Source organism: Crinia signifera, chromosome 1, assembly GCF_055691185.1.
Source record: "Crinia signifera chromosome 1, ASM5569118v1, whole genome shotgun sequence".
In the NCBI taxonomy this organism is placed as follows: Eukaryota; Metazoa; Chordata; class Amphibia; order Anura; family Myobatrachidae; genus Crinia; species Crinia signifera.
The window spans coordinates 427,437,056-427,464,284 of NC_139217.1; the positions used below are offsets into that span (position 1 = coordinate 427,437,056).

Here is a 27,229-nt window from a genome sequence, read left to right on the forward strand (position 1 = left end):
GTCATGGAGGGGTTCTTTTTGCAGCGAATCGCGGGAGGGGGGGTCGCGGGGGTGTTTTTGCTGCGAATCGCGGTAGGGGGGGTCGCGGGGGAGCGGGTGTTTTTGCCGCGAATCGCGGGAGGGGGGGGCGCGCGGGGGGGGAGGTTTTGCCGCAAATCGCGGGAGGGGGGCGCTCACCTGGTGGCTGTGGAGTAGCAGTGCTGGGCAACATGGGAAGGCAGTGGGTGTCTGGCACTGTCTGTGGGCTCACTGGGCTGGTTCTCTGTCACATACCTCCCAACATGACCCTCTCCAGGAGGGACACAATGCTCTGTTTCTAGACTTCCCCTTAATGTATGATTGCCATCACCTGTTTTAAACAGGTTAATTTCTCAGAAAGGTGTTCAGCACAGATGAAGGCAATCACACATTAAGAGGAAAGTCCAGGAACAGAGCGTTATAGACACAGACACCCACTTTGAGTGACAGATGTAGCCAAATATATAGGAGATATATATATATATATTACATAAGGAAAATCACTACTGTTAGTAATTGCTTCCTGTGCTGTGTACATAATTATCTCATGTCATAAGGGTTCACCTTACAAACAAGAGAAGACAAATGACCGTCCTTCCCATTTCTCACATATTTTAACTCATAAATTCTTTTTATTTCTATTGTGAAGGTGGATCGATGAGAGAGATCTGAGAAATGGGGATGAAGATGATTCCTTTGATTGGAACTAGAATTAAACATTATTTCTTATTTGTGCATCTTTCCTATCCCTGCTCTGCAAGGTCCCTCCCTAGAGGGTAACAATCATTTAAGCAACAACAACGTATTCCCTGCTTCCCAAGATTTATTTTTGGACATTTTCCTCTGCCACAGCTTCCTAGCAACTGGCTTCACTTCCTACCTGCCTAAATGGAGAGTGTTCCAGTGATAGGTCTCCTCCCACCCAGGTACGAGAGGCAATCACAGGTGTGATTACACAGGTACATTAACCCTTATACATTTTAGGTGATAGAAATGGAACCAAGCAGCCAATCCACATGCAGTAATGATTGACGCAAGCTGTCCTTATTGGTGATCTAATAAGATTTGCATTTTGGGAATACCTTTGCTAGGGTAGGACACAATGTATAAATACCCCAGCTGCTGAGCATTCTCTAGTTACTTGCTTACTCTGCTCTGTTTTTGTTGTGGACGCCCCAGGTATGAAGATAACTCTTTAGTGCCAGGTGCCTTATAGTCACCTCAAATCTCTCTTGCTACCTTCTAAAGAACCTCCTGACTTAATCCTATTTAACCCCTATATCAAATTTCACAGACAGGACTGCATTACGCTGCACAGAGGAACTGTCTATAGTCTAAGCATTATATTAGGTTTAATTTGGAGTTTCGCCTTTATTACTTTTGTATATTGTTTATTTGTTTATCATTTTATTTTAATCTTTTCTCTTTTTTGGATAATTTGTCCTAGTGGCCTATGGCCTGTTACCATTTATTAGTTATTCTGATCACAATATCATCTTATTCAACTTTTAGCCAGCAATCTTCATCATGCCTACCCAGTTGGAAGGAGCCATGGATACCATGATCAGAATCTTTCACCATTATTCTGGCAAAGAAGGAGACAAGTACAAGCTGAACAAAGGGGAACTGAAACAGCTCTTGCAGAGTGAGCTGACAGACTTCCTTGCTGTAAGTATACCATTCATGCAGGTGACGGGGCTTATGGGAGTAAGCCAGTAGGCGCCACTTCAGTCAGATAGATGACAATAAATTACAGACAATGGGAGAAAGTGAGCGTTTTGGTATTAAATCTTCAGTTTTTGAAAGCGGCAATCATTTACACTGCAAAACCAGTTTGATCTTGAAGTGTAAATGATTGCCGTTTTAAAAAAACCTGGAGATTTCTTACTAAATCTCTCACTGTCTGAATCTCTCATCCTATTAAATTTCACCCACCATGTAATTACCAATCGGTGGTGAACAGACATTTTAAATGTTATTCATATAGCAATATAAATATGTGTATTTTGGGATGTCACTTAGCGTATCTCTGTCACCACATTCATATTTAATCTACAGCCGCCCTAAAGAATATAAAATTAACTCCTTCAACCTGTGTTCTAAGTATAGGAGAAGGCAAACTTTAATGTACTACATTTTAAATAGCTTTTTATAATTGTGCGCCCCTTATACATTTTGGCCATGTATAGTATGGCCAAAATGTATAGGGGGCACACAATTCTAATATTAGTTGTTCTGCAAACTGTGATTATAGGTATAGATAGAGAATTCTGCTGGCTCAGTGAATCTGCACCATCTAACATGAGGAAAAGTCTCAGCTGCTGCAGAGCCTCTTAGGAATCAAAGCTTCCAATTATAATTTTCTTACAGCATAACAACGATTACAATTAGGATCTAGAGTAAAATACCATTTAAAGCGCTGACCTCATTGATGGACACTAGCCCGGGGGCAGTCAGATATAGTAACGACACACTCTGTTGTCCTTTGTTTGTAATATTTGCTGGTTCTATGTAACTAAACAACATTGCCATTGATCTGTAAATAGAACTTTCCATTATTCACGGCACATGGCACACATTTACTGACAACATGTAGTCATGACTCATTCTCGCTAGCGGGTCATTCATTACTAAGCACTGACGTGGATCGATTGTGGCCACAAATGAATTGCAATTAAACATAGTATAATATTTTGGGCTTTACATACAAAAATGTAAATTCACAATTATCTTATATACAATGATATACAAACTGGTGGCTTTTCCCTGCATTGTAATGTGTGTAAGCATTTATGTGTTTATTTTACACAGTTTGATACAAGTATTGTACACATGCAGGACATAATGCAATACATCTAGTAGCTAGAGAACAGTGTCAAATAAAAGCAATTTTTTCATAACTACTTTAATAAAAGTATATGGGTATAATCATTCTTGCCGACTCGCTGTCTCAGCCATGTCGGCACCACAAGGGGCGTGGTTCCTGTATAGTAAGAGATCCGGGGTGCAGGACCCCCTCTCCTGCTATAATGTAGAACAACCACATTACCAGCAGTGTAAAGTGGTGGATGGGGCAACAGTGACTTGATTCATTGCATCATCCCTCTGTCCACTTTTGCTCAGTAAGCGGGCAAGCTTCTGGTGAATAGGGGCCCGCAAGTGTGGGCAGCTGTAGGGGGTGATTCGATTATTAGGTTATAATGCGATTGACAGACAGAGGCATTCACAGGGTGAGGTCAGCAGGGGTGGTATTGCAGCCAGTGGCAGCCCCCCTCCTACACTTGAGGTAGGAGCTGCCGCTGGCTGACACTATCAGGGATTTTGTTGCCCGGAGGTAGAAGAAACAAAATCCCATATAAGTCCTATTGGAAAACACATATATCCGGTAATTTATCCGACACCTTGGCCTTTATTTAGATCTGATCGCAGTAGAAATTTGTTTGGAAAATGGGCAAAACCATGTGCACTGCAGGTGGGGCAGATGTAACATGTGCAGAGAGAGTTAGCTGTGTGTGAGTTATTATGTTTCTGTGCAGGGTAAATACTGGCTGCATTAATTTTACACTTCAATCTAGATTTCAGTTTCAACACACCCCACCCAAATCTAACTCTCTCTGCACATGTTACACCTGCCCCACCTGCAGTGCACATGGTTTTGCCCATTTTGAAAACAAATTTGTACTGCAATCAGATCTGAATAAGGGCCCTTATGTGTAAGTTTTAGCATGAAAAAAAAACCAAATCCATCCTTTTATTGAATTTGTGTGCAAAATGTACGACGATCAATTTAATTCCCCCCATGTGTTCATAAAAGGTTATTAAGATTTAGTGGAAGGTCTCCAAAAAAACAACAACGATGTAATGATTTATTTAAAAGTACATTCTATATTGATGCGTTGACATTATAGTCCTATGTTGACAGAACAAAGGATGATCCATTAGCAGATATTTTGTACAAAAGGGTAGAAGTTACCGAAATGACGGAGATTAAAATAATCTGCCTCGAATAAGCAGAATATGCTATTAGGCTTTGCAGTTTTTTTTATTATTTTTCAAATATTTTTCAATGTACAGTACAGTACAGTATGTCTCATTGGAAAAGGTGTTCAAGTTTTGTATTTGCACAATGGTAAAACATCTTCTAGATCGATGTCTCTTTTCTTCCTTGTTATCTTCTGTTTAATCTTCCAGTGCCAAAAAGATCCCCAGCTGGTTGACAAGATCATGAATGACCTGGACTCCAATAAAGACAATGAAGTTGACTTCAATGAATTTGTGGTGCTGGTGGCAGCCTTGACTGTGGCTTGTAATGATTTCTTCGAGGAGCAGCTAAGGAAAAAAGGGAAATAGTAGATGTGATTCATGGGTTAATGTGATGTAACACGCAGGCAACAATTTGACAGAAGAGCATCAGCATTATGAATAACTATTGTACTATATCAGTAATTGTTAAATAATAAACATTGAATGCACTTAATTTTGTCGTTGCAGTTAATTAAAATGTCCCTCTTTATATTCTGGTTTTAAAGCTTATGGGCGGGATTCTCTAATAACCGCGGCTGCACATTGCCGGCATTCGCATTGTTAATAATCGCATATGCACTAACATGTGCGATTATTAACGCAAAGGACACAGGTGAGGGGGGAAGCACAGATCGGCAGGGGGTGCGCAGGGTGGCAGGGGACGTGAAGGGAACCCCGTAGGCTTTTATGTGGTTACGCCATCTAGAACTGGTGTAACACCCCCCCCCCCCCCCCCTGCAGTGAAGCCCTGGCGGTGGGGCCTTGCTGCACATTTAAATGCGGTAAAACCCCGAAAACAGGGTTTTTACGGCACTTTTTGTTTGTTGCATCTCACCCTGTATGAGGGCACAGTAGTATTATGTCCATTCAGCACAGTGGTGGATCCAGAACAGAATGACAGGATTGGCACCTTAACAGGGGAAAAAAAGGGGGGGGTTCTTTGTTGTGGGCAGCAAAGGTGCAGATGTTCCTGGTAAAGTGGGTATGCAACAAGGTGAGTGGCCTTAAAGGGGAACCCACATACAAAAGACACACACTTGTTGGTGATGCCAGGAAATGGGTGAAGGGAGGCAGTAGGCGATGTAGATGATGGTGGGGTGAGGCACTGGGTGATAGGGAGAGGATGACAGGTTACTGAGGTGTCATGTAAAGAGAGTCGGAGTTGGAGAGGCAGTGGGTGACAGGAAACATTTATGGGCACTACACACATAGCAATGTGTGTAGGGCTTCCTAGCTATGCTAGGTCGGGCACTGCTGCATCGCTGTTGCTCAGCACACAGAGCTGACAGCCCACACACAGCATAAGCTGTCACCGCTGTGTGCTGAGCAACAGCGGTGGAGAACACTGGTGACTGATTAACTATCACTGACCATCAATTTTGGCCAGCGACAGCAACGCACAAGGACTCGCATTTCTGTCGCTATAGCCCCAACACACATACCGATGTAGGGGCATTTTCTAAGTGACTTTGCCAAACTAAACAAAGTCACTTAGAAAATGCCTTAATATCTGTTTGTAGTAATATCTCATTTCAGTGAGAGGCAATGGATGACAGGAAACAGTTACGGGAGAGGCAGTGGATGACAGGAAACAGTTAAGGCAGAGGCAGTGGATGACAGGAAACAGTTACGGGAGAGGCAATGGATGACAGGAAACAGTTACAGGGAGAGGCAATGGATGACAGGAAACAGTTACAGGGAGAGGCAGTGGATGACAGGAAACAGTTACGGGAGAGGCAGTGGATGACAGAAAACAGTTACGGGAGAGGCAGTGGTTGACAGGAAAAGGTGACAGAGAAGATGAACTGGAGAGGCAGTCAATGACAAGAAGTAGGTGATGGTTTAAGACAACATGTCACAGGGATAAGCAGAGGGTGAGAGAAATATGGGGGGGGGGGGCGCAAATGGGGGGGGCAAATGGCTGAATGAAAAGGGGCAGTTAGATGAGGGTGGGAGGGGGGAAACTAGGCTAGAGAATGGGGGACACTGTGACTGGATTAGCTGGGGGGATTCTTGCTGAGGGGCAGTTACATAGGGCAGTGGGCTGGTTGGGGGAGTAGAACAGGTAGACACTGGCAGAGGTCCAGATGTACTAAGTAGAATAAAATAGAAAGTGATAAACCACCAGCCAATCAGCTCCTGAATACCATGTCACAAGCTGTGTTTGAAAAATGACAAGTATAGCTGATTGGTTGGTGGTTTATCACTTTGCAAGGCTGTGTACATCTCGCCCATAGTGAGACACATTGGGATAGGGGAGGTTAGTCAGATGAAGGGGAGACACTGAGCTGGTTAGGGATAAACACTTTGCGAATGGTGGAGCACTGTGCAGGAAGGGAAGGGGCAGTGAGATAGAGGTGGGAGGCAAAGCCTGGGCTGAACTAGGGGGGTGGGGGAATCACTGTGAATGTTTGTATAGTACCTGCACCAAATAGAATTGCTCATAGTGTGGGTATGGATCATAGGATAGACAGCAACTAGGTCGACAAGCATTAGGTCATCACCACTAGGTCGACATGCATGAAGGTTGACATGACTGAGGGTCGACATGCAGGAAGGTCGGCATAGGTTAGGTCGACAGGGTCATTAGGTTGACACAAGCATTAGGTCGACATCATAAACCACGGGCTGGGCGGGCTCCAGGGGGGCGGGCTCTAGGCGCTACCCTCGCCGAAGATGACTACTAGCAGGGTGCGGGGGCACATACGGCTCACTCACCTCCTGCTCCCTGCAGTGCTGGGATGAATAGCTGGAGTCTTGGCAACTGCTGCTGCTTTCTCCTGCTCACCTCAGTGGGAGCTTTCCTCCTGCTGCTTCTCCTCATTCGATGGGCGGCACTGGCTGAAGCTCAGTACCGCCCTCCCTAGGCAAATGCCTAAAGCTGCCTAGTGGTGGCGCCGGCCCTGCATGTTCACCTTCAGTCATGTCGACCTTCATGCTAATGCTTGTAGATCTATTGACCATATCCCCATAGTACCTGTTTTAGGGTTTTAGAATTGTAGAGAGAGAGCAGAGCAATGAGCTGCAACTGTGGAACTGGTTTTCCGCATATTTTGTTTTGGATCTCTCTCTCTCTCTCTCCTGATTACACATGTGTGGTCTCCTAATTACACGTGTGGCGGCCATTCTGCAGTAACTTGCTGGGGTCCTGTACCAATTATTAATTAATTGTCTGATGGGGTACCAGAGCAAAATAGTTTGAGGACTCCTACCCTTATTGTAAAGGACAGTAGAGAGACGGACTGGGTCTCAGGTACTTTTAAGGGGTTGTGGCCATATCACTGGAGGATTGACCATACACCCTTAAAGCACTATATACTGTACAGTAAAAAAAAAAAAGTACTTTAAGCACCTCCCTGACCACACTGCAGGCCCGCACACAGCATCTTGTGCTGGATTGAGAAGAGTTGCTACATTGGCTGCTTCCAAGTAACAGGGGCCCCACTGGGCCACTCCATCAGACCTGGGCTGGGATCTTTAGTACCCCCTCCCCTCTTCTCTCAGTGCCACTGCTAATTTATTGTTCCACCAGGACTCAAACACAGAGTGCCAGATATATCAAGCTTCAAAAGTGATAAAGTGGAGAGTAATAAACAACCAGCCAATCAGCTCTGAACTGTCATGTTACAGACAGGGTTTGAAAAATGACAGGTAGGTGCTGATTGGCTGGTGGTTTATCACTCTCCATTATTATCACTTGTCAAGCTTAGTACATCTGGCCCAGTATGTGCAAGACTAAGGGCGGGATGTATTAAAATACATCGCCGCCCATCGCGGCCCCCCCGCCGCGATGCCGCCGCATATGTACTAACATATGCGGCTGGCATCGCGATGCGGTGACAGAGGCCCCCCGCGATACCTGGAATGTGGTGTGCGGGGGGTCTCCGTCACCTCTCTGCCCCCTTCTGCATCCCTCACGCCGGGGACAGCTATGCAAGCTGTCCCCGGCGCCTCTTCCTCCCCCCTGCAGCTGCGTCACTAGGGGGAGGAAGGTGTTACCTTCCGGGTCCAGGAGGACCTGGACCAGGTAAGAGAGGGAGGGGGAGAGGGGGGTCGGCGGGTTTTTCGGCGGAGGCGTCGGGCGGCGAAAAGAAGCCCATAGGCTTCTATAGGGTATCGCCACCCAAAGGTGGCGATACCCTACACTGCGGTGACGGTGCGGTCGGGTAATAGTACATAGGAAAATGCGGTAAAACGGGGGTTTTACCGCATTTTCCCTTTAGTACATCTCGCCCTTAGTAGAACTGGTAGAGGGGCATTATATCACTCATGCAGTGATTGTAGAAGAAGATGCCTCCTGCTTTCCTGGCCAGTCCGGGATCCGAGGCTTCCAGTACCAGATTCTGCACACAAAAAAATAAATATAATAAAAAATAAATAAAAAATGCAAAAGTTAAGTTAGGTAAACAAAAAATTATTTGGCTGATCAGTACGGTGCTTTTCAGAAACATTAGAAATATGTTTTAGTTGGGAAGTCCCAATATGAGAGCTGCCATCAACCGATCTGTATGTCAGCATGTCTGCCATGACTGGGTGTGGATTAATACATCAACAATGTCTAGAAATGAAATTATTACGTTGACACCCTATGGGGGGACAGGTGTGGTATGCGGCTCCGACAGTGGGTATTCCGATAGTCATTATACTAACATCGGAATCCCGATCACCGGTACTCCAACAGGCACAGAAAACCTCCTTGTGTGCTCGCCATGCTGCGGGTTTGGTGGTTCCCTGTGCTCACCACAGGTTCTATTCTCCCTCTATGGGGGTCAGGACCCCTACAAGGGAGAATAACCCCTATGTCCCTCCAGCTGTTGTGAAACTACAATTCCCATAATGCCTTGCCACAGTTTTGCTATTAGGGAGTGCTAAAATGATGGAAAGGCATGCAGGGATGTGTAGTTTCAAAAAAGCTGGAGGGCCATAGTTTGGACATGCCTGGTCTAACAGCAGCGCCAAGTCTGTCACATGCTATTTAACTTTTCATCGGATCAAGACCATTACTTTGGTATATAATGGCATTAATGAAAAAGTCAATATAGAATGTTTCTATGTTTCTATGAATGTACATTTTCAAAGCACGGTCAGGGTTGGATTAGCTCACAGACAATGTCTATGAAGACAGTCAACATGTCGACACCAAAAGGTCAACATGCACTATGTCGATATTGTCAATCAACATGCACTTGCACATGCAGTCAGGATTCCAATGTCGGTGTACTGACAGTCGGAATCCCGACTGTCGAAGCGTCATCCGGCACCCTTGGGAGACAGGTACAAAAGGTCAATAGTGCTTAAGGTCAATCGGAACAAAAGATCAGTATGTTAAAAAGTCAACACTGATGTAGTATCGTTCCTACTATATGACCACCGTCGGTAGAAACATGTACCCCTTCCCCCATATCGGGCATGGTGGTTAGCTTCACAGGTCCCTAACGTGGATGGTAAATAAAGAAGATCCTAAATTTGGGACAAAATAAACAAAAAAAAGTCCATTTGTGTATTGACTCTTTTCATGTCTACCTTTTGTACTTGTCGACATTTTGTACTAAAGCAAGTTAATCATGTGGTGTCGACCTAATGACTGTCCACCTATACATTGGTGATTTGTAATCTGGATACCACCCTGATTTATGGGAAATTTGGGGGTATGTCCTAGCTTATATGACCTGAGACATTGCTTTTGTCCTGTGGGCCAATCAGATAAGGATATTGCCATTGTGCATAACCAGAACTTAGTGGGCCCATAGCAACATATTGAAGAGCCCTCTGTCCCAATGATTCTTAGGAGACACCTCTCTGCAACAGTTATTAATTGTATTCCCCATAATAGTGCCCTAGTTCATTTTCTGAACCATAGTAGTGCCTTAGTTATTATTATGCCCCATAGTAGTGCCTTAGTTATTATTATGCCCCATAGTAGTGCCCTAGTTTATGTCACATTGTAGGGCTGCCAGTACTCATTTTATCATACAGTATCCCCAGTTCACTTTATGACATGAAGTGTCCACATATAATGTTACCTTACACAACACTGTTCATACTATTCCCATTAGTGTGTCCTCCAGTTAAATTGTACCAGGTTACAATGCCCCAGTTTATATTATACCACACTATCATCCCTCTATTTCGTATAGAAATCTGGAAAATAGATATGCAACTGTACAACCTGGGTCCAGGACCCCCAAGCCTCTGAATCTTACAGCAATGGTAACCCTTACACCCACTATAGTACACCCATGCCTGTCACAATTGGTGGGATCATGGCTTTGACATTCACATACTTAAAATTTTGGTATATTTTTCCCAATTTCTCGTGTGCAGCTTCATGTGAACAAGAGAACCTGACTTACCAGTTTGACTGGTCAGGTGCCTCATTTGCATGTTCCAACCATGGGCAAATAAGACAACAGGAGCAATTTAAATTCCAGTGTTGAGAAAATACATCACGTACAGTATGAGATGTTCGATTTTTCTACTTTCACAATTATTTTTCGAAATGGAAATGGAAATTTACAGACGGTGTAATGGTTAGCATTACTGCCTCACTGCGCTGAGGTCATGGGTTCGATTCCCACCACGGCCCTAACTGTGTGGAGTTTGTATATTCTCCCCGTACTTGCGTGGGTTTCCTCTGGGTACTCCGGCTTCCTCCCACAATCCAAAAAATATACTGGTAGGCTAATTGTCTCCCAACAAATTTAACCCTAGAATGTCTGTGTGTGCGTGTACATGTGGTAGAGAATATAGATTGTGTGTATTTTATTTAGTCAGCGTTTCTGAAGAGTTAAACCTACAGAATTAAACCCCAGAGAACAATTTCCAATGAGCCACTGACACAGATGATGCTGGAATAATGGAAGTAACCCTTTCCTGCTCATGAGGGTATATCTGTACATTGCCTTGTTATGACTGTACACAACAGACATGAGTTAACATTAATGGTCCAGCTTTTGCTAAAATGATGCAATAAAGTTATCCTAGCTTCCACAAGGTTTTAACAGCTCTGTCTTGTTAGAAAAGGGATCTTACATCATTTTTGCAAGTCTATGGGCCTCCAGAGGCTGGATTTGTACCTCTCTGGCTTCTAACAGGTTACTATGTGTCAGGTCTTCATTAAATGTAGTTTGATATTGAGGAGAAGGGCAACTATAGGTCACCTGAGAGCAAGAAATAGAATAGGAAGTAAATGTAATATAAATCTCTGCCTCTTTGTGATGCAATGTTTTCCTCCATAAATAATTGTATGCGCTGCACAATGACAGCTCAGAGGGATTACCCAAGTACAAATTTACGTATGTATAGATTCATTACATCCACATTATGATAAGTTTGTAAAAAATAACTATTATTTCCTTACAGCGAGTAAGTACAATAAAAGCATGAACCTTTTTTACATAGGAAACCTCACCCCCTGAGGGTGCGTACAAAAGCCCTCATTCTAATTGAACCTGCACCCGGCGTGTTCTCAGAGTGTACTCAGAGTACGCAGCCCTTCCCTGTTGGAGAAAGAGGTCCCATAGGGCGGGATGTATCAATATTCACTTTTCTGTAGTGAAGTGGACTCCGTTTTTTCGCGTTTTTTTCGCGATTGTTTTGCGATGATTTTCGCGTTATTTACGATGATTTTATGCATATCTTTGGTCCGCGCTAACACACTGTACACACTCTCCCGAAATCTTTTCGTTTTTTTTTTTTTGTGCGCATGCGCAGATGCGTCCTGCTGCTGGCTGGGTTCCCCGGCTCGCAGCGCTCAGCTTGACTTGCTGACGAACTGCAGTTGTGACAGTTCAATTTATTTTTACAGTGTGTTATTTACCTTATGAAAACAGGTTGTGCTGTGGGATGTATTTTACTTGTTGTATGGGAGGCAAGATTGGTTCTTTTTTGGAAGGTGTGAGGCACAGATCATCAGGGCTAGGCAAGAGGCAGTGAGGTGTGAGGCACACTGCCTCTTGCCTAGCCCTGATGATCTGTGCCTCACACCTTCCAAAAAAGAACCAATCTTGCCTCCCATACAACAAGTAAAATACATCCCACAGCACAACCTGTTTTCATAAGGTAAATAACACACTGTAAAAATACATTATACTTTAATAATTGAACTGTCACAACTGCAGTTCGCCAGCAATATAAGGCGAATTATATAGAAGAGAAGTTGAGCGCTGCGAATGTTAATACATCACACAGCGCTTCAGCTACAATGCTGTCCAATGGGAGGATGTTTCGCGCTGGAAACTCCGCGATACTTCAACCCGGCGGAGTTTTTTCAACAATAGAAAACGAAAACTTTATTAATACATGAAGCGAACAAGGGACCAACGCGAAAACGGGATGTCAACGCCACGGTAAGCGTTGATACATCCCGCCCATAGAGAGAAACCTTTTTGCCATTTTCTGGAGAAATCTTTTTATATCTTCAATGCTGGCTCATATTGGAGATTCATAACGCAGGGAATGAATCCCAGTTTTTTAACCCTTATAGGGGTGTTTTACCTGTTAATGTATTCACACATACCGCAAAAGAAACGAATACCGAGTATCTACAAATATACAAGAGACACAATATAAGAAACACTTGAGAAAGAAGGGACTTCTATCCCTCAAGAACTTTCAGGAGATCTTATTCCTATATTGAAGATATATTACTATGTTCCCCTGATGAAGTCGTTGTAGACGAAACGCGTTGGTATTATTGCACATGTTTTGCCTATGACAACAAGATCAACTAAATAAACGAGTTACTGGACGAACTGTTTCTATTTGCTTCACTAAACAATGGATCACCTTATTTATGGACATTATCTGTAAATTACAGGCGCCACACCACAACACTATTTGGTCCCTTAACCCTCAGGGGACACTGTGGTGAGGCAGCCAATCCTATTTGATTGTAATCGACCAAATAATTAATTTAAGCGTGTGGTGGATTATTGGATATTAGAGAGAGAGAGAGAGAGAGAGAGAGAGAGGTAGATGCTGCGGCACTTCAGCAAGCGGTGAATAAATAAAATCCGGTGCCTTCCAAAGGTTTAAACTGTCTGCAATGCACACATATACATAGCACACCACAAACACACATGCACATTTCACATCACACACAGCTCACCTGAAATACATACATAGTATATCCCACAAACAAACACACTGTATGTGCAGCCGGACACACCAGCAGCCGGACAGTGCACACACAAGGGAGCTTCAGGCTGGGGCTGCTCCCGCTCATCAGGCGACTTCATCCTGAAACCGGGCACACACCCACCGTGTGCCCGCCGGGCAGTGTTACAGACACAGCCCACCCCACACTGTCTGTGAGCAATCAGGGTGGCAAACCACCTAATTTACAGCCCACCAGCCAATAGGACGGCAGGATGGGGAGAGAAAGCCCCGCTATATCAGCTACTGGGTGAGAGAGGCAGCGTCATCACCTCCCCATCATCACTACAATCATTACTTAGTAGGTGCGGGTGCAGATGCGGCCAGCGGCAGTGATTTGTATACCCCTCGCCACGGCCGCCCCCCTTAAATCCGCCCCTGGAACTGGCAATGCAGCTGGTGGGCTTCTCAATACAAATCAATTTGGCTGCGGCAGTTGCATATTTTCACAGAGTCGCAGGGAAAATTATTATTATTTTACTTATAAGGCGCCACAAGTTTTTTGCAGTGCCGTACAAAGGAACAGTACAGGGAGACAAAACTTACAGTAAATAAATAACAGAAATAGATAGATTACAGGTAAAATGAATGCCACAGTTCAATACACCTTACAGCTTAACTGTAAGTAGTGAGGACTTAATACGTACTACTAGGGGCTGGTAGTCAAATGTGCCGCCGCTATTCCCAACGTGGGAAATAACGGCGGCTCCCTATTCAATGCTGTCATTAACAACAGCATTAATGCGGGATCACGGCAGAACGGGCCCGGCTTCAGAAACTGTCGGGCCCGTTCTGCCGATAATGGCCATGGATTGTCGTTCTCCAGGCCGCAGATCGACCATTCACGGCCGTTTCTTGGCCATGCCCCTTTGTGCCCAGCAGCAGGTGGGACGTTGAATCCCGTCTGTCGTTATGCTGTCGATCTGACCGCAAATGGGCCAGGATCACAACTGTCGGCAGGGATCGACAGCCGTGAACGCAGATTGCATACCCCCCTGAGTGTTTGAGTATGGGAGAGCTGTGAGTGAAATGTGAACAGAAGAGGCCTTGGACGACAGGAGGGAAGAGGGCCCTGCTCTGAAGAGCTTACAATCTAGTAGGAAGGGGCAACAGACAGATTACATGAGGTGCAAGCAGGTGGGAGGTGGGTGGATGGCAGGATGTAACTAGGCAGAGGCGGTCTACGTGTGTGGCAGGATTCAGAGGACAAGCCACAGGACTAAGTTATGCAGCGGAAGGGTACACTTTGATGAATATGTGAGTTTTCAGTGCCTGTTTGAAGCTTTGAAAGGTCGGGGAGAGTCTAATGGAGCGAGGGAGTGCGTTCCACTGACGGGGTGCAGCACGGGCAAAGTTCTAGCATGGGAAGCAGTGATCAGGGTGGCGAAGAGGGAGGGAGTATGAATGGAGGTAAGGTTGGAGATATATGGAGAAGTGGAATGTGAGTGTATGTGAGTGTGAGGAGCTTGAAGAGGATTCTGTAGGGGAATGGAACATCTATGAATCATTCCCATTGTCACCACTTCGACCAGCCGGACAGCTGTACAATGCAATTCAAATTTCATCCCTAAATCCCCAGATAACATGATAAATAGACATCCTCTTCTCTGCACATAGATTACTCCTTGGCATTGTGCTGCAGGTACTGGGCAGAGATTCATCAGTTATTTCATGTAAACCAGATTTAGAAATAACACTCTTTGCTTAGAGGATGGTTAAAAATAAAATTGCTTATTTAATTACATTAGAAACAAACCCCAGGAGCAGACAAATAGGATTTATGAATGCATCTATCACTACATAATTATCTTATTAGTAAGTACTAGAAAACAGATTTATTATCCGTGTATTTAATTTGTGTTTTCCTTGTCTTGTTCCTTTTGGCTTCTAATATTGAGAGCATATTAAAGAGAACATACTTTCTTGATAATTGTCACCTTTTAAGGTTAATTTCAATAAAAGTGCCAGTTAGGCTGCTTGCTATAATGACCAGTAAGGCTGCTTGCTACAAGGATCAGTAGGCTGCTTGCTATAATGACCAGAAAGTCTGCTAGCTACAATGAAAGTAAGGCTGGTTGCTATAATGACCGGTAATACTGCTACTACAATGACCAGTAAGGATAATTGCTACAATGACCAACAAGGATACTTGCTATGATTACCAGTAAGACTGCTTTCTACAATGATCAGTAAAGCTACTTGCTACAATAACCAGTAAGGCTGCTTGGTACAATGATCACTAAGGCTACTTGCTACAATGATCAGTAAGTCTGCTTGTTACAATGACCAGTAAGGCTGCTTGCTACAATGACCAGCAAGACTGCTGCTATAATGAACAATGAGGTTAATTACTATAATGACTACCAAGGCTACTTGCTGCAATTCGCAAACTGTAGAAAGAAAAAGGACTGTCCTAATTGTGGCGCACCTGAGATTAGTTAAAAATTAACTTTTATTGAAAAATATCTAAAATTCTGCGAAATATTTAATAAGAAACATACAACACGTAGTGATACACACAAACACAATTACAGTGTTTTTATTAAAAATGATTTTAAGGTGGCGAGCAGGTCACACATTTGATTATACTTTAAATACTTAATAAATAGTTTGAACCAGCATCTTTATGAGTTTTTTTATAAGTGGGCTTTTTTTCAGTTTGAATGCGTGTCGGACTTCACAGTAATAGCTATGTAGCTTAACACTTCATGACACAAAACCGAGTCTCACTTTAAGTCCCGTGTGATAATACTAAGGTGAGACAATATGGTTTCAATGTTGCCTTTTTATAAAGTAATCACTGGCTGTCTTAGTTAACAACAATGTTGCAATTACACATTAATGTAGTGATACTTAAGGAAATGGGCACTTGAGCACCACTCCACAGTAATCAGAGATATAGTAATGGTATTAGTAAAAGTTTAGAACGTGGTTGCCTATTAATCAAACATAGTCTGGCATGTATAGCAGCTGATAATTATGGCAGAGCTCTGCGCGGGTCGTTACTGTTAAGCCCCGGTATGTGCTAGGTTTAATACAGATAATAATTTCAACTCTGTTTTCATTAAGCTGCCGCAGACTGTTTAGTGAAAAATAAATATCCTATGCATCTATGCGCTACTGATCACGATTATCGTACAATCGTCTGCCCGGGCATCAGTAAGTGCGGGGTAGTAGGCTAAATTGGTATAGTGAAGCAGCCATGTTATTCTCCTGACCAGGCTATGTGTTAGCCTGCCAGGATGTCAGAGACATGCCAGTGATACCCTGACGTGTCTCTGACATCCTGGCAGGCGATACCCTATAGAATCCTATGGGATTCTTTTTGCCTCCGCCGCAAACCCGCCACCCCTGATGACCCCCCTCTCCCTCTCCCCCTGGTTTACCTTGCTGCAAGTCCTCCTGGACCCAGAAGGTAAACCCATCCTCCCCCTAGTAACGCAGCCGGATGTCCTTCCGGCTGCAGGGGGGAGGAGGAGGCACCGGGGACAGCCATGCTGAACTGTCCTGGCATGAGGGGAGCAGGAGGCGGCAGAAAGGTGACGGAGACCCCCTGCACACCACATCACCGGTATTGCGGGGGAGGGGGGGGCTCCGTCACCGCACCGCGATGCCAGCCCCATATGTTAGTACATATGCACTGGCATTGCGGTGGCTGGGCGGTGAAGGGCGGAGATGTATGTTAATACATCCCGCCCAGAGACCTGGCAACAACCTGAATCAGACCTGGTTTATTGTGTGGTGTGAGAGGGGTATTTGTGACATGCTGGGGTCACAACCCAGGTTGCGGCAGCCACAATAATAGCTATGGAGTGGGGATAATATAAGAATACAGTGGGGCCAGTAATATTGGCAATGCAGGTTGGGGCTGTAATATTGGAAAAACAGGAAAGGGGGCACAATAAAGCAGGAAAGGGGGCACAATACAGAGGAGCAGGGTTTAAAGTAAGAGGGAATGGGGTAGAACTGAGGTTCACCTCTACTAATGATAGTTCCACCTCCACCACAGTCCGAGACAATAATTCCAACAGAAAAGCCTGTCCCAGCGTCTTCTTTTTCTGGCACGGCCTATGAGATGTCATGCTATCACTGCCGCTGAAGGGAAGAAAAGCCAATAAGAGGAGCAGACTCTGTGCTTGCTGAAGGACATAAGGGAAGGGAAGCTGCTGGAGGGACACAGGGCATGTAACTGCTCAGGAACATTGACACTGAGCTGATGGCATGACAGACACAGGTATGTGCATATAGCAGCACTACTGTGGACATTATGGGGGAAATTTACTAAAGGAAATTTGTAAAAAAATAGGTGTATTTGTATCCAGAAATACACCTATTTTTTACAAATTTCCTTTAGTAAATTTCCCCCTATATGTATAAAGGACAGTACTGTGTGAATTAGGGGCACAGCTATGTGATATAATATGAATCAGGGACACTACATGTGGTGTAATGTGTAAGGTGGGGCAGATGTAACATGTGCAGAGATAGTTAGATTTGGGTGGGGTTTTACTTCAAAGTGAGATCTATATTGCAGTGCAAAAATAAAGCAGTCAGTATTTTATCTGCATAGAAACAAAATAAGTCACCCAAATCGAATTCTCTGTGCACATGTTACATATGCCCCACCGGCAGTGCATATAGTTTTGTCCATTTGAAAAGGAATTTGCCTCTGAGAGTGAACCAGAATAAGGCCCTTGGACTGTGACTTGGATTCTTCAAAGATGAGTTCCAGGAGCACACAGTAAGGCCTGAGAGCGATGTTGCAGTGGCCACTCCTGAGTCCCAGGAGTCCCCCTATATACCCAATCATGGCATGCAATTGGAACTATACCTCTCTCCACTTTATTATACTCCAAGGGTTAGTACATATGCCCCTGTGTTTCCCTAACATTGTCCTCCTCTCCATCTCAAGCATCAACCCTTCTTTGTCACCAGCAATATCTCTTGTGTCGATGGAACCATCCTCCATTGTTTTCCATCAACATCCTTATGTGTCTTCAGTCTCATGCCCCTATTTCTCCACAGCAATATCTCATCCTGTATTTCTCCAGCACCCTCCCCCTGTGTCTCCAGCACCATCCCAATGTGTCCTTCTAGCACCATCACCCCACTTGTCCCCAGCACCATCTCAAAGTTTCCTTCCAGTACCATTACTCCATTTGTCTCCAGCACCATCCCACTCTCTTTCCAGCCTTACCCCCTCATGTCTCTCCAGCACCATCCACCTATGTCTCTTCAGCACCATCCTCCCATCTAGCAACATTGCCTCTGTCTTTTCAACCTCATACAGTACCTCCTATGTCTATCCATCATCTTCCCCCATAATATCATTATCTCATACACACACACACACACACACACACACACACACACACACACACACACACACACACACACACACACACACACACACACACACAGAGACAGCTGCAAAAAAAATAAAAGCAGACATGGAGTTTACCTACTTTGGACAAAGGACTTCTTAGATTTGGTATACTGTAGATAATGGGGGAAATTTACTAAGCTGGGAGTTCTAGTTAACATGGGATGTTGCTATGGGCAACCAATCAGATCCTGTCGATTATCTTCTAAACTAAAGGGTGCTAAAAAAAAAAGAAGTAGATTATGATTGGTTGCTGATTGGTTGCTGGGACACCACAAGCTATCTTAGTGGTTAATCTATGTTGTTGGGTTAGTAATTATCCCACCTACTTCCGCAAACTAAAAATACAGAAAACTTGAGTTATTGGGAATTGAAAATTACTGCTGGATTTAAATAAACAGACTATTTTATCTATGAATACCTCTCCTATCACCATCCCGAACCTAATAAATTACTGTCCGTATTATTCAGCCATCTTCTTGCTTTAACCATACCTTTCAAAACACATAGCTGGTTGCTTTGTAAGGGTTACCATCATGAAGATACAGTATTCACACCGGGTAGGGATGTTGGCATGTTTCCAAAACATGTCAGGAGCATTCTGTACTTTAACCTGCTTTTGATATAAATTCACAAATTAAAGCATTGCAGAGATACAACTTCTAAACCGCACTCCTTTCATAACTCTATGCGGATTAACTGAACTTTGTATAGTTCATTTATAGATCTTATATCCTCACATCACCTCTGTGTCGCAGAAAGTCAGATAAAGTCAATGCTGAGGGCGAGATGTTATAGGGTGCCATTTTTAGAAATCTTACCAAATTGCACCTGTAATAGGGTGTGATTTTGTTTTAGAACAATCCAGAAATCACTTGCGTTTTTATTAAATTTTTGGTAAAAGGTGTGATTTTTGGTAATATAAAAAAAACGGCTTGGAGTCCCCCCTCCCCAAGCATAACCAGCCCTGGGCTCTTTGAGCCGGTACTGGTTTCCCAAATATGGGGAGAAAAATTAACTGGGGTCCCCCGTATTTAAGAGACCAACATAGGGCCAGATGTATCAAGCTTCAAAAAGTGATAAAATGGAGAATGATAAACAGCCAGCCAATCAGCTCCTACCTGTCATGTTACAGGTGGGGTTTGAAAAATGACAGGTAGGAGCTGATTGGCTGGTTGTTTATCACTCTCTTGATACATCTGGCCCTTAGTCTGGTTCAGATGGTTGGAGTTTAAATCCTCATCTAACTATAAAGTCGGAGCTTATGTCTACACCAATTCCTTATGGTTGGCTTTTGTGATTTCTTATGCACGACAGTTTAGAACAGGGGTGGGGAACCTTTTTTGTGCCATTTGTATGGGGAGAAAATCCTTCGGGGGCCATATATAAAAATTTCTGTTACAAATTGTCCTGCTGCAGCCGCCCCACGCTCCGGCGGCTGCCGCTGAATAGGACTGACAGTCTCCGGCTGCTATTGATTAAGAGGAATCTCGTGAGAACTACTGACCTCTCGCGAGAATTTCCCTGTACTTGACTCCCGGCAAAGCCACCATGCAGGTGGGCGGGCCATTCAGACTGGCTACGGGGGCCACATACGGCCCCCGGGCCTGAGGTTCCCCACCCCTGGTTTAGAATATATCATAGTTGCCTACCCTCCTGCATTCTGCAGGAGACTCCCTGAAATAGCAACAATCTCCCTCTCTCCCTGATTAGTCTAGCAATCTCCTTCATTTCACCCAGACCACATTATGTGGCTGCTGAATGAGCGATAGATACATTTACATTGAATCATCAGCACCATTTCCCAGCATTGCTGATAAAACACAGTGATCCGTATGGCTTCCTTCATCTCTTGTGGCCATTTATATGGCGCCATGTGTAAAACACAATAGATGAACAATCCCTGCCATGTATTAGTGACTTTTCTTTACCAAGTATAGTAACTCTTACTAACTGCTTTGGGGATCATCTATGTTTGTATATAAGTAATTTTGGTACTCTTTACCTAGAACGGCGCCCATCGGGGTGATCGCGGGATCGCGGGCAGTACATAAACGGCCGCGACGCGATGCCCGCGATCACCGCGATTTTCCCATAGGGAACAATGTTAAAAAGCCAGATTGACCGCGATTTTGCATTCAATGCCTCAATGCCCGCGATTTTACCATAGGAATCAATGTTAAATGGGCTACAGAGCCCAAATAGGCTCAATTAACCCTTAAATGTCACCCCAATTTTTTTACGCCACCCCACGATCCACGCCAACCCGAAGCGTGGCGAGCGCAGCGAGCCCGCGAGGGGCGGCGGTACGCGTCCTCCGACCTTTTCATGCCCTACTATCCACGTCGGCGTGGAGTTGAGAATAGAATAGTGTGGCGAGCGCAGCGAGCCACCGAGCCCGAAGCGTGGCGAGCGCAGCGAGCCCCGCGAGGGGACGCGGATACCTTCACAGTTATACGCGTCCCCTCGCGGACTTCACAGGTGTCCGTGGCGACGCGGACACCTGTGAAGCCCGCGAAGGGACGCGTTTACCTGTGAAGGTATCCGCGTCCCCTCGCGGGGCTCGCTGCGCTCGCCACGCTTCGGGCTCGGTGGCTCGCTGCGCTCGCCACACTATTCTATTCTCAACTCCACGCCGACGTGGATAGTAGGGCATGAAAAGGTCGGAGGACGCGTACTGCCGCCCCTCGCGGGCTCGCTGCGCTCGCCACGCTTCGGGTTGGCGTGGATCGTGGGGTGGCGTAAAAAAATTGGGGTGACATTTAAGGGTTAATTGGGTCTATTTGGGCTCTGTAGCCCATTTAACATTGATTCCTATGGGAAAATCGCGGGCATTGAGGCATTTTACATTAAAATCGCGGTCAATTTGGCTTTTTAACATTGTTCCCTATGGGAAAATCGCGGTCATCGCGGGTACACGATTTTGATGTACCCGCGATTTACCCGCGATGCCCGCGATGACCGCGATTTTTTACCCCCGACGCCCGCGATTCTGATCGCGGGCGCCGTTCTAGGTAAAGAGTACCGTAATTTTAAAAGATTCCTCTCAGATGTAACAGTACACACCAATGATTGTAGGTGCCAACGTTCACAATCTCTTTTCACAATCTCTCCATATATGGAACTAGACACACCCTTTGGGTGGAGCATGACACACCCCCTGAATGGGGCACTGTGCAAAATTCTACTACCAACTATAATCTCCCTGAAACCATTTTTCAAAATTAGGCAAATATGATATGTATTCTTTTCATTTTTAAGTACACGCTCCCTCCACCAGATTATCCCTTTCTCTATTTCTTCCTTCTTTCTTTCTTTCATTCTTCTTCTTCTACCACTCCATAGTTATTTGTCCTTTATGGAATAACACTGCTACATATTGGTTTTCAACTCCTTCTTTTGTCTTATTTCTACACGAGTTTGATAACTATAGGAGAATTATGTATGAAGAACAGCACTGTTTTTCTAATCTTGACTGTAATCTATTGTATGTATTGGTTTCGATTCAATGTCTTATTATGGACACAGTTTGATACTTTTGTATTTTATTATTGGAAAAACAAACCAGAACTTTATTGACCGTTTTCAAGCTCAACCCACAAATACAAAAAGTCTTACCTAAATACCTTCACCAACACCGTGACTGGGTCGTCTGCTTGGGTCCTCTGTCCAGTCCTTGTTATGTCACCACCCGTGACACACACCCGCTGGTGTGCCGGAGCATCTGGATGGTTGCTAGGCAACCCGCTACAACAAAAAGTGATAGTACAATTTAAAAATACAAAAGGCACAAGTAAAGAGTTACCATATAAGGCATTCAAATATATTTAAACAAAAAGCGGTCAATTTACTGGGCTATTTAAATGGACTATGGCCTCCTGCTGTTCTGCCCAGACCAGTGACCTGCTCCTGCCTAGCATTGTACTTCCACTTCCGGGTGCAGGGAGGAGGAGTCGGAGGAGTCCCTGCAGCAGCAGCAGCCGGGCAAAGAAGGAGGGGGAGAGCCACTGGGGACCCGCTGCCACATCGCAGGGTGATTCACAAAGGATAGCTCTTAACGCAAGAGCTGTCCTTAGCGCTAAATAATCACATATGCAATTATTATCTATGCGGTAGCCGTCGATATATGGCGGAGAGGGGCTGCAGATGTTAGTACATCCCTCCTCAAAGCTGCTCCTCACCTCTATGTAATGCCTGGCAGCTCCTGCGTGAGTATCGACTCCCCCTCCCTATAATACGACCCTGGTGTCCGTTATTATGACAGGCTTTAACTAGTGGTTTATATTGCCTGCAGCAAGGCCGAAATCCTGCAACCACAATAAACTGGTCTGAATTTTAGGCTACAGAAACTGTGAATTGTGTGACGGCTGCAGCTACGGAACTTGCTTACTCTTATTATCTTCAACTATCTGATGTCGGTTATCAAATGATGTTTGCATTGTATAGAGAGCGAAATAAAACACTTGTGTACAGAACAATACATTAATCTTTCAGAATAATCTTTCACCCTGTGAGCAAAGAATATAAGTGGAACATAGTATTCTGGCTATTTATAGAAGAACACATTCATAACTGAAATCAATTACGGAAATCACATTTTCCAGCTTTTTTGTTGTCGTTGTCATTTTTCATCATCTTTTGTAGATAATAATCTCTGAAGAGAATTTTCTATTACTTGGCCATGTGTTTACAAAGGCCATCTGTTTTAGGGTAAAGATCATTCGCCTCTTATTAAAGTGCTACAGTACCAGGGTTTTCCCTCAACAATAAGTGAAAGATTGTAAACCCTTTGATTACATACCTGAGGAGGGTGGATGGGGTATAATATGTATGGGAACCACTTTTGGGGGTAAACCCCTTGTGATAGGCGCTAGTAAAAAATATTGTTTTAAATTTCCATTTAATATTATTCAATCAAATTGCAATCAATTTAGCAGTAGGCAAATTGTGTGACTGTGAGCTCACACCTAATTAAGGTGTTGGCTACACTCAGGGCCGGTGCTAGGGTGTCCGGCGCCCTCCTGCAAACCATAAATTTTGCGCCCTTTCACATTGCCATTGCAACAATCTGCAGCCCGATTGTGGGAGCATAGGCTATGGAGGCTCTCAGGTGCATGTACATGTATGCATACACCATCTCAGTGCTGCGTCCGCAAAATATTGCAGGCACTAAAGGTGCCCATACACGCTGCGAGAATCGCATACGTTATGGGCTAGATCGCATCGCATTGCACGGCATACATGTAATGTGTGTGCGATGCGATCCGAAAGCAGTACAAAAAGTATATGCAGCACATACTTTGGTACTTGTTTCCTAGCACGGCCACAAATCTTGGCCATCGGGGGTAATTTTAGTGGCCTGCGACGCGACCGACGCGATGCCCCCGATTTTTCCATTGAAATGCATTGAAAACAGTGAAAAATCGGGTCGGTCGCGTCGTGTGCGCCTAAAAATGCCTAAATGGTCCACCCGCGATGGCCGCGATTTCCCCATAGGGAACAATGTTAAATGCCTCAATTTACCCGCGATGACCCCGATTTCCCATAGGAAACAATGTTAAATGGGTCAATTTACCCAAATCATCATAGGGAAGAATGGTAAATGGGCCAGAAAGCCCAAAAAACCCCCCTGACCAGTGAAATGTCCCCCCAAAAGTAGTTCACGCCACCCCGCGATGAACGTGAACCCGAAGCGTGGCGAGCGCAGCGAGCCCGCAAGGGGCGGCGGTACGCGTCCTCCGACCTTTTCATACCCCTACTATCCACTAGGGCGTGGAGTGAGAATAGAATAGTGTGGCGAGCGCAGCGAGCCACCGAGCCCGAAGCGTGGCGAGCGCATCGCGCCCCGCGAGGGGACGCGGATACCTTCACAGGTAAACGCGTCCCTTCGCGGGCTTCACAGGTATCCGCGTCCCCTCGCGAGGCTCGCTGCGCTCGCCACGCTTCGGGCTCGGTGGCTCGCTGCGCTCGCCACACTATTCTATTCTCACTCCACGCCCAAGTGGATAGTAGGGGTATGAAAAGGTCGGAGGATGCGTACCGCCGCCCCTCGCGGGCTCGCTGCGCTCGCCACGCTTCGGGTTCACGTTGATCACGTGGTGGCATAAACTACTTTTGGGGGGACATTTCAATGTTCAGGGGTGTTTTTGGCCCATTTACCATTGTTCCTATGATAATTTGGGTAAATTGAGCCATTTCACATTGTTTCCTATGGGAAATCGTGGTCATCGCGGGTAAATTGAGGCATTTAACATTGTTCTCTATGGGGAAATCGCGATGGCCCCGATTTTACCCCCGATGACCGCGATTATGATCGTTGTGGCCGTGCTAGGAAACAAGTACCCATACTTTTTGTACTGTGCGATGCGATGCCCACGGGAGCGCACATCGCATTGCACGCTGCTATTGCAGCATGTATGGCCACCTTTAGGCACATAACCCAGCCCATTATTTAAAAAGTGTCTAAATTAATATTAAAAAAATCTACAATTATTAAAAAATTTGTTATAAACATGTATAATAAAAGACTTACTGTTCTTTTGCTGTTTAACTCTTGTGCAGTCCCTCCTCTTCTATTTGCATAGGCAGGATGCTGTGAACTCCATTACACCCCTCTCGTGACTGAGAGGGAAAGGAGGGGAGAGAAGGAGGAGATGGAAGAAGAGGGGAGGAGATAGAGGGGGTGGAGTGTTGAGGACTGGCAGTGGCACAGCACACTGAGAAGAGGGAAGGAAGGGGAGGCGGCGCTGCTGCCGGTTCGTCATTTGATTGACAGCTGACAGGCGCAGGGAGCAATGGGTAGGGGGTGGATCAGACAGGCACTGCGGGCAGCATGCAGGCTGTGTGCACTCGCGGTGCAGGGAGCAAATCTTCATACTGGAGGCAGTGACATTGCAGGAGGCAGTGACATTGAGGGCTGAGGCAGCTTTAACAGAGCAGGGAAAGAGACAGCGCCTTTTCAGCATGGCGCCTCCCTGCTTTGCAGGAGCTGCTGAGTGGGTAGCGCCGGCCCTGGTACACTATAAGTGCAACCACACCTATATTCCCAGATAATTTTTGTAAAAGAAAGACTGGGCTTATATAATACATGTGCATGTAGGTCTGAATAACCACTGAACACTTGCTTATAAACAAATATATTTATTAAAAAGTATTAAATTCGTATAGATTTATTTCCACAGTAAAATATACATACACATTCAATAATCGGTGGCCACCTATATTGTGAAAAAATAATTAATAAAACATAATTATTGCTAATTGAAGAAGCTTTTGTTGAGCTTGTATGGCTCTAATTCCAGATGTAATAAACTCTTTCCAAGAGGGAGAACAATGTGTGCCAGTTAAATAATGTTCAGTCTCCGCTTATAAGTAACAACTGCATATGTTTTTGTATCCACTGCACATATTAGGTTTTACTCACAGACTCCAGGTTTGGTGTTATTGATGGGCGAATATTGAATTAGCAGGGAGGCAGGAGAGCTTATGATGATTGTACACGTGTCCGTAGCCCTCCGTTCTAGAACCCGCAGTTTACAGACACTGAGACGCTGACCCAATGCCGGCAGTTCTAGTCAGTCCAGAAGCCGCGTCTCTCACTCGCGGCTGGGGTCTCCTACGTCCAGCTTCTGCTCAGCCCGTAGTTCTGCAGAGTGGCGTCTCTCACCCGCCCTCTTACAGTAGCAGCACAGTCTCACTGGGTCTGTGTCTCCGTGGTGATCCGCGTGCAGGTTCACGTGGGGATAACGAATAGCGGTGGTCTGGTACACTTGCAGAGGGTCCCTTCTTGGTCCAAAGTTGCCAGGCAAGTTCCCTCTCCAATATGTGCAGTGGATAGAAAATCATATACAGTTGTTACTTATAAGCGGAGATTGGACATTATTTAACTGCCACAAATTGTTGTCCCTCTTGGAAAGAGACTGCCCGTCAGGTCCGGTGTTCTCACCGGAGAACAATCACCCTGACAGATCGCTCAGCACAAAGCTCAGCAGTGCCACCCTGAGTCAGTGGATGTCAGCTGCCCACCCACTTCCCACGCAGGGCACCCGCAGATCAGAGACACCACAGAGGTCTCCCAAATCTGCGAGCGCTGGAGAAATCATTTGATGGTCTCCGACCATCGAATGATTTTTCCCCCGCATCCAAGGTTGCGAATGGATAATTATGTAAATCATCAATTCGCAGCCGTGCAGGGGATTGCGGGTGCGAGGGGGGGGGGGTGGCCTTGCGGGCGGCAGGCGGCATCTGGGTAACTCAAAAGATTGCAAGTCAACCAGAATAGGAGCCTTTATCCAGACTTTCATGGTAGATGAATGAATTAGACTGAAACTAAAATTAATCCGTGTATATTTCCTTGCGGTAGGGGAATGTAGAATGTAAGCTCCACTGGTGCAGAAGCTGATGTAGAGACTGATGTGTATGACTAAGGGCCAGATGCACTAAGCTTCAAAAGTGATAAAATGGAGAGTGATAAACAACCAACCAATCAGCTGCTGCCTGACATTTTTCAAACACAGTCTGTGACATGGCAGGTATGAGCTGATTGGCTGGTTGTTTATCACTCTCCATTTTATCACTTTTGAAGCTTAGTGCATCTGGCCCCCTACTTGCTCTGTAAAGTGCCATGCAATAGATTGGTGGTATAATGAA

The 27,229-nt window shown here is 45.1% G+C and overlaps 1 protein-coding gene and 1 long non-coding RNA gene across 3 annotated transcripts; one reads left to right on the plus strand and one right to left on the minus strand.

The window, feature by feature from the left end:
- The first annotated feature begins 819 nt into the window (after window positions 1-819).
- On the plus strand, window positions 820-4,485 carry S100Z (S100 calcium binding protein Z). Of its 2 annotated transcripts, none has more exons than XM_083152059.1 (3): window positions 820-963; window positions 1,531-1,686; window positions 4,210-4,485. In XM_083152059.1, the coding sequence occupies exons 1-3, from the start codon at window positions 907-909 to the stop codon at window positions 4,366-4,368; spliced, it is 372 nt and encodes a 123-aa protein (XP_083008185.1). In that variant the 5' UTR covers window positions 820-906; the 3' UTR covers window positions 4,369-4,485. The 2 variants fall into 2 exon arrangements, with proteins under 2 accessions (XP_083008185.1, XP_083008192.1); XM_083152066.1 differs by having other exon boundaries at window positions 871-977.
- LOC146019578 (uncharacterized) lies at window positions 3,777-25,184 on the minus strand. The gene is made up of 4 exons (XR_014450613.1): window positions 25,113-25,184; window positions 22,199-22,327; window positions 19,075-19,196; window positions 3,777-4,347 (listed from the first exon to the last, which is right to left on the minus strand). It is a non-coding gene; the product is annotated as an uncharacterized LOC146019578 (long non-coding RNA).
- Window positions 25,185-27,229: the final 2,045 nt, after the last annotated feature.